Source organism: Solanum dulcamara, chromosome 10, assembly GCF_947179165.1.
Source record: "Solanum dulcamara chromosome 10, daSolDulc1.2, whole genome shotgun sequence".
NCBI lineage: Eukaryota > Viridiplantae > Streptophyta > Magnoliopsida > Solanales > Solanaceae > Solanum > Solanum dulcamara.
In genome coordinates this window covers 187903-204305 of record NC_077246.1, presented here as the reverse complement: position 1 = coordinate 204305, position 16403 = coordinate 187903, and the positions used below count along the sequence as shown (strand labels likewise).

Sequence of the window (16403 nt, the reverse complement as noted above, 5' to 3'; positions counted from 1 at the left end):
TAAACTCTCTTATTTTTGTTAAGTTTTCAAGTTTATAAATGTTCCAGCATTCGAAAACTAGGAAAACTAACTTTAATAGCTGCCCGTCCAAAAGAACAGGAGATGTATAACATATGATTATTTGCTAGGGATTATATATTTTTGGACAAGCAACCAAATGTGTAACTCTCCCGTTTATTGTTGAGCTAGAATTTTTTTTTCTAATACTGAGGGACATGGTTAGACAAGACATGGTTCATCTTGAGCTTACGAGTACATGACCTTAGATAGAAGAGTTTTGAGGTTGCGGATTAGAGTAGAATGTTATTTAGTAGTTGAACGTTCTCTCGCTTTCCTGCGGGGTAGGATAGGTGGCGGTATCGATACCTACTCTCTTAACAGTAGTATTAGCACTATTCTTGTAGTTTCTTGTTTGTCGATTGTTGTTATCATCTGTGTTTTCGGTTATCACACTAGTTCGTTGTTGTTGTTGTTCATTTTTGTATGCTATGTACTGCTTTCCATAGCGCTATATTTCGTCTATTGTTACTGCTTTCATTTCTATATTCTCTTTTTCAAACTGCTTTGAGATGTTTTACTTGAGCCGAGGATTCAATCGGAAACAACCTCCCTATCTTTACAAGGTATGGATACATTTTGCATACATTTTACCTTTCTCAGACCTCACTTGTGAAATTATACTAGGTATGTTGTTGTCGGAATTTTTTTTCTAAGCGGATCCCTTATCTTAGTATAAGCAGCAACTAATGCTTGCATTAAGTTAGGTTGTCTACATTAAGCAGGATGCTTTGTGCATCGGACTGCCCTTTTTTTATCTCTTACATGGGTACTGGTTTTGAATTTCAGGGTACAAAGAGATTTTGAAGAATGGAAAGCCACAAAAACAGAGTTAAACTCAATGTTGGTGGAAAAAAGTTTGAAACTACGGCCACAACCTTATTGGGTGCTGGAAGGAATTCATTCTTTGGAGCCATGTTTGATGAGAATTGGAACCTGCATTCCGATGGGCCGATCACTGAACACTTCATCGATAGAAATCCTGATTATTTTGGTGTCCTTTTGGACTTACTCAGAACAGGGGAGCTTTATATTCCTCAAAATATCGATAAGAAGATCCTATACAGAGAGGCCGCGTATTATGGCATTTTGGATAACGTTAGGTCAGCTGAGTGTGATACATTTGATGGAAATAGACTCCGGCTGGTAAAGTCCATAACGGTCTTTCCATCAGGGGGTGGTAAGGTCACACCAGCCATTCGGGCCAGTCTGGATGGCTGGTGCTGTGTGGCTCAGGGTAGTATGGTTCATGTGTATGACTGGATGCTTGAAGAACACCCTACAATCAGTCTTGATTACCATAAGGTGAACGATGTTTGTTGGGTTAACTCCGAAAGTATTGTTGTTAGCTTTGATGAAGATCTAGCTAATGGAGGCATGGGGTTATTCAGTGCATCCAATGGGGAATTGAAGTACAAATTTCAGGTTACTGATTATATGAAAGGTTTAGGTCCAAGTAATTACATAAATAGTGCAATAGATTTTAGCTCGGATTACAAGCTGTTCTCGAGTTGGGAAAGCACTACTAGTTATGGCCATAGAATTGGCGTTTGGGATATAGTCACGGGTAAGCTGATGGATTTCCTATGTTGTCCACCTGATTGCTCGCGTAAAAATGCTACCAGGCTGCAATGGTTACATGATACCAACTGTGTGATGGCTGTTTATTCCCATCCAAAGAATGATATCTGCTTGTTTGACATTAGACAAAGAAATATGGTTTGGACATTGGATAGGGATCGCAAGAAGCAGTACCTTGCTGATATTGAAGATGCAATCGCGATAGAGGAGAGTAGTTCGATTTGTGTAGTAGATTGGAATGAGTGTTTGAGTTTCATGGATTTGAGGAGTACTGATCGGAGTGTAAATTGGAGAAAATCTACCAAGGGTGTTGCCCCTTCCCATTTTCGTGTGAATATAAAAACTTGTTATCCCAAATTGGCATATCACAAGGGGCAACTGTTTTCATCAATGGAAGATAGAATTTCAGTTTATTGTGGTTCTAATTGGATCGTAACATCAGAGTTTCGACAGAGTCATGGTGGTTCAATTTGTGATTTTTCAATTGGTGGTGACCGTCTTTTTGCTCTCCGTAAAGAAGAAAATGTTATCCATCTATGGGAGACCCCTCGTCCACCAATTATATGAATCTAGATTGTTAGAATTGGTTAATCAAGAACTCTATAGCTGATGATTTCAGGACAGTACTAAGTTGCAAACATCATGTTCTATGTTTTCGAATAACGATTTTTGTAATTGTGAAACATGACCGTTCGCCACATAAATAATATTTGCCTTAATATCATAATAGAGTGATCAAAGTGAAGTAATATTCTGGTATAATTTTTCATAATAACAAGTACTTCATTGTATTTAAGTTTTTTAACTATGAAACATATATGGGGGCATATCCTCTTTTCTTTCCCTTCCCATTATAATAGGGTCTTCTTTAGCCTTTTATCGACGAGTTTAAGTTATTTACATCGGCAATTTTAAGTATTTTTTACATTATGAAGTTATTTTTACATATTATTGCAGGTAACTTATTTTTTTTTGAGATTATATAAATCTCACGTTATAAATTATGCATGTATCCTATATAAAATAACATATAGATTTTCTCATAATTTATACATGTATTAGTTATATGTATTTCTAAATTATCAACCAAGTATCCTTTAAATTCTTGTAGATATTGAACTTAAATAGGCCAAGACCTCTAAAGATATTGTCGGTTATTATTTATTGTTAATTTGTCAAACAAAAAGGAAAATTCTTTTGACCATTTTCCCGGTAAAAGTTGTTAACAAGTAGATGATCTTTCAGCTTCTCCTTTTCTTGTGTAGGAAGAAACTAATATATACTAAAAAAATCAATAAATAGGAACCAAATTTCCTCTTCACATCCACAGAGAAACTTGAATAAATTGATGGGATAAAGCATAAAGTTGTGTTAATCAAAAAGGAGTAACGAAGCTCTGTTTTCTTAAGTAACCATTAACAATGGCGTTGTTTCGGAAATTGTTCTATCGGAAACCGCCGGACGGACTGATTGAGATCGGCGGCGACAGAGTTTACGGTCCGCTTTCCCCCTATTTTGCTGTTTGTTTGTTGCGATCGAACTGGATAATTACTACTACGATGGATAAATTTGATTAATTTGGAGATATAAGTTGTTAATTTTGCTTAATTTGTTTGGATTTTAACTTGAATGTCTAAATTAAATGGAAACTGTAAACGTGATCATTGAACTGGATGCGTACTTCTCCGATTCCTAAGTTTGATTTATTTCTTCGTATTTCGATTTGTTGTGTGGCGATAAATTTTGCTTTATTTGTTTGGATTTTAAGTTGAATGTCTAATTTTATTGTGGAAAATGGGAACTGTAGAAGTGAGATTATCTGTTAGGTACTTTTCTTTCTCTCTAAGTTGACTTATTGATCAATGAACTCTGTAGAAAACTCTATTAACTGTTTTGCTTGTTGAATGTTGAGATCGAACTGGGTGGATACTACTCCGATCGGTGAATTTGATTTATTTGTTCGTTTTTTGATTTATTGTGTGGAGACAAATAATTGCTAATTTTGCTTTATTTGTTCATATTTTAACTTGAATGTCTAATTCTACTGTGGAAACGGAACTTGATTGTCTGTTAGGTCCTTTTTTTTGTTGCGCTCGAATGGTGGGATATGAGGAACTCATTCTCATCATGTTCACTTTTTTTTTCCTGTTATAAAGTTGTGAATGGAAGAACTTGCAGTGTATGAAAGAAAATTGGGGAGTTGTCGAAAGCTCCAGATTTCAAATAATTGACCTTTTACCTTGATTAGAAAACATACTAGCTATAAGTTGCTGTATTAGCTCATATTTTAACTTGAATGTCTAATTCACTGGGTGGAAACGCGGAAACTGTAAAAGTGATCATCTGTTAGGTCCTTTTTTTGTGCGCTCAAATGGTAGGATATGAGGGAACTCATTCGGATATGAAATGAAGTAGATAATTATAAAATATTTGCCTGATGCATAGTAGTTTAGCTAATAATCGCATCTCTTCTTATTTGCAGTATTTGATAGGTGTTTGACTACTGATGTTTGGGAAGAGAAAAATTATAAAGGCTATGTAGCAGGCGTAATTAGCCAGCTTCGGGATCATCACCCTGACGTGTCAATTTTGGCTTTCAATTTTAGAGAGGGTGAGTCACAAAGCCTGATTGCAAATGATCTGTCTGAGCATGATGTGACCATAATGGATTACCCTCAACACTATGAAGGATGCCCTTTGCTCTCTATGGAGATGATAAACCATTTTCTTAGATCCAGTGAAAGTTGGCTCTCCCTCGGACAGCAAAATGTGCTCCTAATGCACTGTGAATGGGGTGGTTGGCCAGTTTTGGCATTTATGTTGGCTGCATTATTGATAAATAGCCAGCATTTCACCGGGGAACAGAAGACCTTAGACATGATTTATAAGCAGGCTCCTCGCGAGCTTTTGCACTTAATGCTACCTCTGAATTCGATTCCTTCTCAGCTAAGATATTTACAGTATGTAGCAAGAAGGAATTTGAACACACAAGGGCCTCCCTTGGATAGAGCCCTCACTCTAGATTGCATTATTATTAGGATGATACCTAACTTCGATGGTGAGGGTGGTTGTCGGCCCATATTTCGTATTTATGGACAGGATCCATTGATAGTTTCTGATCCGTCTCCGAAGAAATTGTTCTCAACACCAACGAAAAGTAATGTTGTCCGTTACTACAAGCAGGTTAGATATTTTTTTTCCTTCAGAAACACAATTAATCTTTGCAATTTCAGGAATGCTGCTATCCTTGAGAAAGAAGGGAATCTTTTTAAGTTCTCTGGACGAGACATGCTTTGTCCAGAATTGACACATAAACGGATCAAATTATCCAAACACTTCAGACTAACCAAAAGACTAGTTTTATTTACCTCAAACTTCACTTTGAAAAATCATGCTTGATGGACTTGTCAAACTCTTTAGATAAAATGCATATAAAGTGAGCATGTAGAATGTGTTATCCTTGGTAGGATGACGAGGGGTATTACATAAGATTTGAAGTGGATCGATGATCGACTATCTGACAATTTGATTTACTGAAGTTTCTGACATCTTCCTTTGACTAGTAATTGATTACATGTTTTGCCTTGAGCGATGTGTGGCTGTAGCTTATCATGGCAATATGTCGAGAGTGTTCATTTAATGTAACAAAAATGTTTGATTTAGAGTTAATTGGATCATTTCAGTATCTAATTGGCTGATCTGACATCTTAGTTTTCCAGACAATTCCTTCTATCGGGGTTTGAGTGAAAATTGGTTTTATTTGGTCCTGTTATATGCGACATGCTTGAGCATGCATATTACAGAATCCATATGGACTTCAGTTCCTACTCTTTTCCTTCTTTTATGGTGTATGACCTCTAATTTGGAGTCCCACTAACTATTGACAAGGCATTTATCATGTTCTTGCAGGCAGAATGTGAATTGGTCAAGATTGATATCAATTGTCATATACAAGGTGATGTTGTCTTGGAATGTATTAGCTTGAATGATGACCGGGAAGAAATAATGTTTCGAACCATGTTTAACACGTCTTTCATTAAGTCAAACATTCTGATGCTTAGCCGTGATGAAATTGATACATTGTGGAATGCTAAGGATCAATTTCCAAAAGACTTCAGAGCAGAGGTATTATTATCCTCCTTAGATGCACTTTTCTGTTATCATTGTTTTCTCTCAATCAAGAAGTGTAACAGTTTATGATTATGCATGGGACGAAGGTTCTTTTTTCAGAGATGGATGCTGCTGCTGCTGTAGTCCCTGTTGAATCGTCTTGTTTTAAGAAGGATGGCCTTCCAGTGGAGGCATTTGCTAAGGTTTGGGAAATCATTAACAGTGCCGATTGGCTAAATCAAAAGGATGATGCTGCTAGCAGTATACTCCAACAAATAACTGGATCAAATTTAATCCTGGAAAAGTTGGAATCTCCGCCCGAGAAAATAACCACTAGCAAGATCATTGATCAAGCTTCTTTGGAGAAGCCTCAAGAGAGGCAGGAACCTGCAGCATTAGAAAATAATGCTAAGGGCTTGACACAGCCTACTTTGGAGCAGCAGGTTGGGTCATCCTCCAAAGCATACCATAGCAACAAACAAGAAGCTGTGTTTCAGCTTGTTGAAACCAAAGGTGAGATGAAAATGTCAGACTTGCAACTATTAATCGCTCTTTCAAAAGCTTCCCCTATTGGCTCTAGTGTAAAATCTACTGCTTAATTTCAGATTGTTGAAAAGAAAAGGCATAATACATAAACACACTCAAACTTGGCCTCAGCTGTCAAGTAAGCACTGCAACTTTGAGAGTGCACATCTAGACACCTCAACTTGGCCTCAATTGACAACTAAACACTCCAACTCATCCTCATTGTGTCTTGTGGACATCCAATGTTAACGTGAAACATAAATTTTGGAGGTGTCTTGTTAGATGGAGTGTTTAATTGACATAGTGGGGATGAGTTGAGGTGTCTAGATGTGCATACTCAAAGTTTTAGTGTTAACTTGCCAATTGAGGCCAAGTTTGAGTGTATGTTTATGTATTATGTCAAAAAAACGAGATGAAAATATCAAAGTTGCAGCCATCAATCTCTTTTTCAATGCTTACTTCTACTGGTTTTAGTGTAGAATCTAGTGCTTCTGTTACATCATCGCCAGTGTCAACTCATGAACACAAAACAGTGGAACATCCTTCACTTCATGGACAAGAATGTGGTCAGCTCAAAGAAGTTTCTTCTCTACCTGAAATCAAGGACCGACCACTCATGACAAATGTTCTCACGTCGCCGTCTCCTCCACCTTTACTGACAAAGGATCAAGGTATTGCCACTGGAAATCCTCTATCTCCTGCTCCAGTGACACTAGCACTACTCACTCCACTCAAGGATAAATTGGATGTACCTTCTCCACCGCAGCCTACTCCGCCCAGAGACCAAAGTTCTAATACTATATATTTGAAAGATGATACAACTACAGTATCTCAACCTGACACATCTCTGCTTCCTTTTGAGATGCCTTCAAGTCCACGTGAGAATGAAATAATTGCCAAAAAGGAACCGGATCTGCCTACTTCCCCTTCTGGAATTTCTTCTCCATTAGACCCCACATCCAATATCACACATTTAGAAGAAAAGTTCGTTAGTAAGAGTGGGATGTCGCCATCATCACCATCACTGCCACCACCACTTCCTCCGCCAGCACCTACTTCTTCCCCATGCCTGTTACTTACAACCCCTAGGATGAACAAGATTTGTTCCTCAATAAGTGGACCACCTCAACCTCCACCTCCACCTACCCCGCCTTTGAAGGAAAGACTAGTTTCCAAAGGTGGAATGCTACCGCCTCCACCTCCATCTCCACCTCTTCCGCCTTTGAAGGAAAGACTAGTTTCCAAAGGTGGAATACTACCACCTCCACCTCCACCTACCCCACCTTTGAAGGAAAGACTAGTTTCCAAAGGTGGATTGCTACCGCCTCCACCTCCACCTCTTCCTGAGCAGCTTATGAAGGAGAATTCTTCTTTAACCGGAGCACCCTGTCCACCTCCACTGCCTCCTTTGCCTTCTTCACAGGCTTCTAACCCTACAGATTTACATGCAATACCACTAGCACCACCTCCTCCTTCCTTGGTTTCATCTCTCAAGGATAATAACAATCTCCCAAAGAGTATTCCTCCTCCTCCGGTTCTTTTTCCAAAGATGAATAATCTGCCTGCTTCTCCATCTCCAACCCCTCCTATTGCTCCCCCACCCAGCAAAAATAACCGACAACTGTTGTCTAGCACTATGAATTCAAGAAGCAATTCAACAAAGAAGCTGAAGCCATTGCATTGGTTAAAGATAAGTAGAGCAGTCCATGGAAGTTTTTGGGCTGAAATTGAAAAATGTAGCTATGCCTCCAAGTAGGTTTTGGACATATTGTTAATGCAGCCATGTGGTCAACTCCTTTTTCCAGAGTACAATGTCTGATTTACTTCTGTGTGTTTCTGTTTTATAGGTCATCCGTGGTTGATATGCCAGAACTTGTATATTTCTTCTCTGTTCAAAATTTAGACCAAGTCGGTTCAGGAAGGAACGGGAATTCAAGGACCAAATTTGGACAGAAGCTTCAGAAAGTGCAGCTGGTGACTCTTCTATCTGAATTTGTTATTTATATTCACTCAATGTTTTCCTGAAATTTATTACAAGTCCCTTTGCACCATTCCATTGTTTGACATAAACATTAAAAGCTTAATTTTTTTCTAAGCTAAAAGCTTGAAGTTCTTAACTAATCTAATTATGCACTTTCTGAACAAAATCACTTAAGCTCTTATACTTGATTATCTTCCTAATGCATCTCGTGCGTCCATCCCGCCTCTTAACTAATCTAATTATGCACTTTCTGAGCAATACTGTACAATGTCATGGTTGCAGTGCCATATCTTTCTATTGAGCCAGCACCTTGAAAGATTAATTTTTTACCAGTTACAGTTATTGTATTAACTTGAAACCTTTCCCATGCTCCATGCCAAGCACAAGTATTAAAAGCCACAGTAAATCCTGGTAGGATTTTCAAGGATGGCAAGTTCTTGCATTCACATGATGGTTTCTGTGATGATTGTGCTGTTGTTTACTTAAACCATTCTTAAATTTACTGAATATAACAAAATACTAAGCATATCAATAAATGCAGTTTCATTTTATAGGATACCAATTTTTTAAGGCACTTAGACAGTAAACATAATCAGTTTCTTGAGAAAAGGAACGGACTGACTTATCATATTTGTATAGAGGTACCCTGATTATTAGTATATGGTAATGTTTTCTGTGTTGCATGCTAGTATCTAATCGCTGATTTTATCTCTAGTTGATATATATCCCTCTTATGTTAGTAGATAAGCACATTCTCATTCACAAAAGTTAATGCAGGATATCCCTCTTATTCTGACCAACAGTTTATTGATCCTCTAAATTACTAAGCTGGACCGATAAATTTAATTTCTTGGTTTTTGGGGTTAGATGTTTTCTTTTAATGACATGTCGCTGGTTAGATAAATTATATTTCAGAATTTTGCTTCCTAATGTTTTGAAACAACTGATCTAAATGCAATCTTGTTAAACAATTTTTAACATTGCATAAATCCCTCTTACCTGATACTTGTATGATATTGTCGGAAGCTAGTGGAGTTCTCTCCTGAGAATAGCTGGAAAGAGAAGACGAACTGTGATACTATCTCTAACACAACATTGTAAGAAGATAATTTACCTTAATCCTTTTGTACTTTTCTGTAGGTTGATCATAGACGAGCTTATAATTGTGAAATTATGCTTTCGAAGGTGAAGATACCGCTACACGACATGCTGGTAAGCAAAATTCATCTGCATATATTGGATATATTTTTGGCATAACTTGATTGGTGTAGAAAAATTTGTCTGAGTAAAGCTTCATGAACCATATGTTCGTATTATCTGTGCATATTTGAATGAATAATTTTTCCTTCTCCATGGATTCAATAAGGTTGGTGATGTTTGTCCAATAATTCTTTTACCATTTTAAGGTCTCAAGCAACTTGGAGTCTGCTTCTGTATTGTTTTATAGTTGAATGCATTTAATTTAGAGAAAATGGTCAAAAACACACCTGAAGTATCACGTATTTGCTAGTTTCTTACCTGAACTATCAGGTGTTCACTTTTTCTACCTGAAGTCTTGAACTATCAACAACTATTTATCACAACATCTGAACTATCAGTTGTTCCCTTTTCCTACCTAAACAATGGTGATAGTTCAGGTAGGAAAAGAGAACAACTGATGGTTCAGGTGTGTTTTGATAAATAGTTGGTGATAGTTCAAGTAGAAAGAGTGAACACCTAATAATATAGGTAGGAAATTCGCAAAAATGTGATACTTCAGGTGTGTTTTTGACCATTAACTCTTTAATTTATTTTCACTTTTGATGCTCCGGCTTAGTGATGATAGTCTTCTTTTCATCATTGTTCCTAGTTTATTAACCTATGCAGCTTCTCATTGATTTCTGTTTAATCCTTCAATATGTCGAACTAACCTTCAATATGTAACCTGTTGAAAATTGAATGATGGCTCTGTTGGCTTATTCCACTTTGATATTTCCGATAGACTTCAGTGCTTGCTTTGGAAGATTCAGCATTAGATATTGATCAGGTGGAGAACCTGATTAAGTTTTGCCCAACAAAAGAGGAAATTGAAGTGCTCAAGGTAAGAAATGATTCCACAAGCATATCGGAATGTTGTCGGCGAACTTTTTTATCCAATGCTTCTGTTGCAGGGTTATAAAGGAGAAAAAGAGAAGTTGGGTAGATGTGAACAGGTTTGTCGATGCCATTCTGAATAACCTTATCTTGGTATCAGTTTTCTCTTCCGGGGACTTTCTTGTATACTTCAAATAAAATTTTCTATGGTTATTCTCTCTAACAGTTTATGTTAGAACTGATGCAAGTCCCACGAATAGAGTCCAAGCTATGGGTTTTCTCATTTACGATTCAGTTTCAATCCCAGGTGAGAGGACAGTGCATCTGCTGCCTGCTTTTATAAGTGTGGGGTTTCGTCTTGCTGAAGGTGTTTTTTCTTTTCAACATTTTCAGATTTCTGAGCTAAGGAATAATCTGAATATAGTGAATTCAGCAACTGATCAGGCAAATATTTTACTTCTGTTTCGTTGTCTTCCTTACTGATTAATCTTTTATCACACTCAAATGTTTTCTTAACATTCCTGTCTATCCCGTGTCATTTCAATGTCCTAAGCAGATCAGAGGTTCATCGAAATTGAAAGGAATTCTGCAGACAATCCTGTATTTGGGAAATGCTCTCAACCAGGGAACTGCAAGAGGTGGGTTAATATTTGTTTCTTAGAGGCATATTTTGCTCACCATATTTTCCTTAGATCTTATTGCCCTCTTCTTCTGATTGATTTATAAGTGACGAAGGATGGGAAACAGAGGGGCAGTAGAATTGATAAAATTGTACTCCTTCTATTCACTTTTACTTGTCCACTTTAGCATATCAAGAGAAAGATAAAAAAAAATCATGTTTTACCCTTAACAATAACTACTCATGCCAAATCATTGCTCAAGTCCGTGAAGACTATATATCAATTAATATGGGTATCATGGTAAAGGATGCACTTCATTTATTATTTTTTAAGAGGTGTGCAAAGTACATTGTGGACAAGTAAAAGTGAACGGAGGGAGTACTGTTTTGGTGATGGAGTACTGTTTTGGTCCTTGTTAGATTAAGCATTCACCCTTTCTGTTTTGATTCATGGAATGCTATTTTTATCCATTTGGTGTTATCTTTGAACAGTTATTGTTGTCTTGATGCTACTGGTATAGGGTCTGCTGCTGGCTTCAAGTTGGATAGCCTCCTTAAACTAACGGACACACGTTCATGGAGCAATAAGATGACTCTCATGCATTATCTTTGCAAGGTAAGGATCTTCACTCGGAAAATAGCTTGACGAGATCAGAATAACGGGGTTACAAATTTTTTTCCATGTTTTCTGTAGTGTGTGGATGCGATGTTCAATGCCAGATTTTTCATGTTGATTTTTCTTTTTCCACTTGATCTTAGCAAGCACAATTCTATTTAACAATTAAGGTTTCTTTAAGGTAGCATTCAGCATGATAATTTAACGTCTTATCTACCTATCATAGGAAGAAAAAAAGAAGAGGAAAACACTAAAGGTTTTATCTTGGCAAATGCATGTGAAGTAACTTTTCCTTGTGCAAATGACAATCTTACAGAATGGTTTATGATTATTTTTTTCCCGCCAGATACTTGCGGACAAATTGCCTGAACTACTTGATTTTTCTAAAGATCTTTCCAGCTTGGAACCCGCATTGAAGGTATCTTTACTTAAACCGTCTGATGGCGTTGTTAATCATTAGAGACATGGATGGAAATACTGAGTTAATACCAATTTTGTTCAGATACAACTGAAATATTTGGCAGAGGAAATGCAAGCTATTAGCAAAGGAATGGAGAAAGTTGTACACGAGCTGTCCATGTCAGAAAATGATGGAGTTATGTCTGAGAATTTCTGTAAGGTAATCTATCTGCTTAATTAATCCACAAACATACTGATTCTGTTACATTTCAGGCCATTTATGATCGTCTTAGTTATCTAATCACTTGCTTGTTCCAACACGCTGACAAACTCTAGTATTTTCTTCTTGGAACCCTACCACTGAGAGGAGACCAGTATTTAAGATTGTACTATAACATTCTTTTTATAACCGTGGTGTTCGGTTCAGCATTGTACAATAGCAATTGAAAAGTTCTCCTTATTAGCTACACATATTTTGTCGGGATAACTAACAAAGAATAATTGGATAACACCGGTGTTCTCATTAATTTTTGTATCTTCTACTTGCCAGGCTCTAAAGGAGTTTCTTAGCTGTGCTGAAGGTGAAGTCAGTTCCTTGGCTCAACTTTTTTCTGGTGTGGTATGTCTGTCCTTTTATGACACAAGTATTTTTGGCCTTATAGTGCTTAGACGATATTGACATATTCCTTGTCTGGTGCCTTTTCTGCCGCATGTGACAGGGAAAAAATGTGGATTCGTTGATTATTTATTTTGGAGAAGACCCTGCTCGTTGTCCATTTGAACAAGGTAATATTTAATCAAGGCAACCAAGAGTTTACTACTAAAACAGTCACTGAACAATTGAAAATAGGTGATGAAGTCACTTTTCTTTCTTTTGTATTGAAAATTGACTTATCTTTGCTATTTCACTCAAAAGGTCATTTTCCTCTTCTTCCTTGATACTTTTTGTTCTGTGCACTCACTTCAGATGTTTAACAACATTAATACGTCTATCTGATGCCTTTCCAGAGTTTTTTTTTATTGTTGATATCAATATTTACAATTCCTGCGATTTTTCAGTCGTGTCAGTACAAAAGCTGTTAGGAATTTCATATGGCTATATCTTGATTCATACTAATATAGTAATATACTCTAAGTTGTAATTATTAAAACAATTCTTCTTTCGAATAAGATGATCTTCTTACGTCAAATGTACTTTTTCCCTTAGTTGTCTCGACGCTAATGAGCTTCCAAAGACTGTTCAATCAAGCTTTAGAGGAAAATCGCAAGCAGCTGGAGTTTGAGAGAAAGAAAGCAGAGAAGGAAGCTAAGGAGAAGCAGAGGACAAGTGCTTCAGATCATAAGAAGACTTGAAACTTTGAGCATTTAGTGTAGTGTGAAATAATGTAGTCATATATATTCAGCCCCGGGCTTTGGTTCAAGCGTAATGGTAGTACAACTAGATGTGTGGTAGGCATACATCACGTGTTCGAGACATTTTGGGAAGCCAAATCTAGTATTAAAGTTGAGAAGGATAGAAGGGCGGGCCAGTACTCCACCAAGTTTCGGAGCTGGAGACAGCAGATTTCTGAAAGAAAAAATGTAGTCATATAGGGCTTTGGTTCAAAAGTAAAGGTAGTACAACGCGAGATGTGGGGCAGGCGTATGTACATCGCGAGTTTGAGTCTTGCTGGGGAGCCAAAGTCTAGAATTTGAGTTGAGAAGGATAGATGGGCGGGACAGTAATCCACCAAGTCTCCCGGAGCTGAAGAAAGTGGATTTTCATTATTAGAAAGAACAAATGTAGTCATATATCAATCAGCATGTGCTCCGTCAGAACAACATCACTGACATGTCTGCAGACGTGACAAAGCTTTCAATAGACTGAAGCAAGCTCTCTGAGCTTTTTCACTAGTTCCAGAACTATATTGGAAGTTGTTGTATATCGTAGCAAAGCTTCCCAAGATTGAAGATTTGGGGAGTGAGAAATCAGTTCTTGATGGTGAACAGGCGATGATGTACTTCTCTGTTAGATTTTCCGGCATTGGTTGAGGGAGTGAACCGTTGTCTGTCTATGCTCACTTCATCAGCTAACTTTTTGAGGTTGAGCTAGGCCCGAGATTCATTTTCTTAACAATTTCAGTGAAGTATTGGAAATTCTCCAAATATTACACGTTGCATGGCTTCCCTTTTGATCTTGAGAGTGAAGGCAGATCTAAATGTTGATATGGGAAAGTGGACATTGTTTTGTGTGGAAAAGTTGGCAATGCAGAGTGTACAGTTCTCTTACAGGTAAGCTTTCAAACTTCATATCTAGTTCTGGTGATGCTCCTTTTTATTTGTTTTAAATGACCTTTTTAACACCTGTTTTGTTGTGCAGAATGTATAGGAAGCTGGTTAGTGGGCCGGATAACTTTCCAGCAGCGGTGGAGATAGGATTTTTCACTAAGAGGGTCATCATCATACAAATTTCGAAAATTATATTCAGATGAGCCCCTTGTGCCCCTCTAGCTTGGCCTCCGAACTCCGATACCAAGGTGTGTTAAAGTAAATATTCCTAGAGATGACATGTTCTTTTTGTTTTTAAAACATTTTTCTGCTATATTAGTTTTGTTTTGTACTAGTGTTTTGTGTTCCCTACTCTCGATTCAATTGATTTATTAATTTTTTTTTGCCCCCATCCCTTTGTAAATATGATATAGCAATCCATATTTTTCGTACGTGGGACATTATTGGTACATGTATCATTGGCATACTATACGAACAGATGTTTACGGCACATATCTAGACATTTCAACTTTATCCAAACTCCAGATCATACAGTAAAACATTCCTAGGTACATTCACATTTACTCTAAGCATAACCAAACAACAGTACAAAATACAAAGATAGAATCAGTAGATACTATAGGTATTTTTATTAAATAGTTGGTGATAGTTTAAGTATGAGACTCGCAAAAAAAGTGATGTATCTTGTCCCAGTATTGCTTTCTCAATTTGGAAGAGAACTGAGGAGCCTTTATATATATATATATATATATAAAAGAATACAATAGACGTTTCTATGACCAATAATGTCTATTAAAACATTTCACTATAACGGTCAAATTCTTTTTTAAACATATTTTTCATCGTAACTATAATATTTAACAAAAAGAATATCAAACAAATAGCGATATTTCATAAATATCTTAGTGTAATAAAAAGATATACTTTTTTCTTTTACATAAATAAGAAGGGAAAATAAAGAAATTTTCAAATATGGGCGTCGGATATAAAATACTCCATATATATAGAGAGAGAGACGTTTCTATGATCAATCATGTCTATTAAAATATTTCACTATAACGGTCAATTTTTTTTTTAAACCGATTTTTCACCGTAATAATAATATTTAACAAAAAGAATATCAAACAAATAGCGATATTACAGAAATGTCTTAGTGTAATAAAAAGATATATTTTTTTTTATACACAAATAAGAAGGGAAAATAAAGAAATTTTGAGACATGGACGTCGGATATAAAATACTCCCATTATTGACAATTAAAAACAAATATAATGGAAAATGAAATATTGTATTTTTTTAAAGAAAAGATGATCTTAGTGCGTGGGCGTCGGGAGATAAAATTTGTGGAGAAAAAAATATTAAAAATAGGTGAAGGGTTGTGTTTGGTATTTGCAAAAGCACGTACTTTGACGTTCAAACGACCAGAAATACACATTAATATAAAATATATCTTTTGTAGGGAAAAAAAAATACTATAATATATGAAAGATTTAGATGTAAATAGAAACTTTATCATTTTATATTCTTATAAAAAAAATAATTATAAATAGCAAGTGTCGGTGGTAGGGAAGAAGACAACTTTTGTAGAAATCCAAGGGAAGAAATTTTTTGTTGGATTCACATGGCAGAAAAAGGTAAAAGGACAAAAAATAGTACTGTTAATAAGGAAGGACACTTCATCGTGTAAAAACTTAATGCATTTGAATTATTTTTTACTTCTGTTTGATTGAATATAATGTTTGCTTGATGAATTTAATTATAAAATAGAATCATATTTTTATTATTAATTATAATTTTTGAAGTATAAAATATCTTCGACAAGTGATATTAAATCAGGATTTTAAGATCAACTTAATGTGTGTGGCATGAATTGGGGGAGGGAAAGATTATCGGATGAGATCAATATAATGTGTCGAAAATGATCCGAAACGAAGTCATGATCGAATATAATATTTATTTAATATAAAATTTTAATTAAAAAATAAAATTATACCTCCATTTAATTTGTCTCTGCACCCTTATCTTTTTGGAAGAGATGAAAAATATTGGTACATATTATATTGTCGGAAAGGTCGGCATATATAGGACAATAAAATTGGATTCTGTAGCTATTTCGTCTTTTTATTGCATAGTATCCTCAATATTTTTAGGCATTCCACATTTGATGGATTAAT

At 36.2% G+C, this 16403-nt stretch overlaps 2 protein-coding genes across 3 annotated transcripts; both read left to right on the top strand.

The window, feature by feature from the left end:
* The first annotated feature begins 867 nt into the window (after positions 1-867).
* On the top strand, positions 868-2205 carry LOC129904957 (BTB/POZ domain-containing protein At4g30940-like). Its single transcript, XM_055980364.1, has one exon. It carries the CDS (start codon positions 868-870, stop codon positions 2203-2205), a length of 1338 nt encoding a protein of 445 aa, XP_055836339.1.
* A 654-nt stretch (positions 2206-2859) lies between these two features.
* On the top strand, positions 2860-14619 carry LOC129871684 (formin-like protein 18). Of its 2 annotated transcripts, XM_055946642.1 has the most exons (19): positions 2862-3135; positions 4121-4821; positions 5548-5763; positions 5856-6261; positions 6753-8025; positions 8121-8247; positions 9395-9466; positions 10236-10334; positions 10405-10446; positions 10554-10634; positions 10721-10771; positions 10884-10965; positions 11468-11562; positions 11909-11980; positions 12065-12181; positions 12512-12580; positions 12681-12747; positions 13169-14232; positions 14321-14619. In XM_055946642.1, exons 1-18 carry the CDS (start codon positions 3060-3062, stop codon positions 13312-13314), a joined length of 3792 nt encoding a protein of 1263 aa, XP_055802617.1. In that variant the 5' UTR covers positions 2862-3059; the 3' UTR covers positions 13315-14232; positions 14321-14619. The 2 variants fall into 2 exon arrangements, with proteins under 2 accessions (XP_055802618.1, XP_055802617.1); XM_055946643.1 differs by lacking the exons at positions 11909-11980; positions 12065-12181; positions 12512-12580; ... (1 more) ...; positions 13169-14232; positions 14321-14619 and having other exon boundaries at positions 2860-3135; positions 11439-11543.
* Positions 14620-16403: the final 1784 nt, after the last annotated feature.

Bases quoted from the DNA above. Each gene is read 5' to 3' on its own strand.
- LOC129871684 (XM_055946642.1), top strand. From the start codon at position 3,060: ATGGCGTTGTTTCGGAAATTGTTCTATCGGAAACCGCCGGACGGACTG. The intron at 10,335-10,404 runs GTAAGAAATGAT...CTTCTGTTGCAG, and splicing joins AGGAAATTGAAGTGCTCAAG to GGTTATAAAGGAGAAAAAGA. The intron at 10,635-10,720 runs GTGAGAGGACAG...CAACATTTTCAG, and splicing joins CGATTCAGTTTCAATCCCAG to ATTTCTGAGCTAAGGAATAA.
- LOC129904957 (XM_055980364.1), top strand. From the start codon at position 868: ATGGAAAGCCACAAAAACAGAGTTAAACTCAATGTTGGTGGAAAAAAG.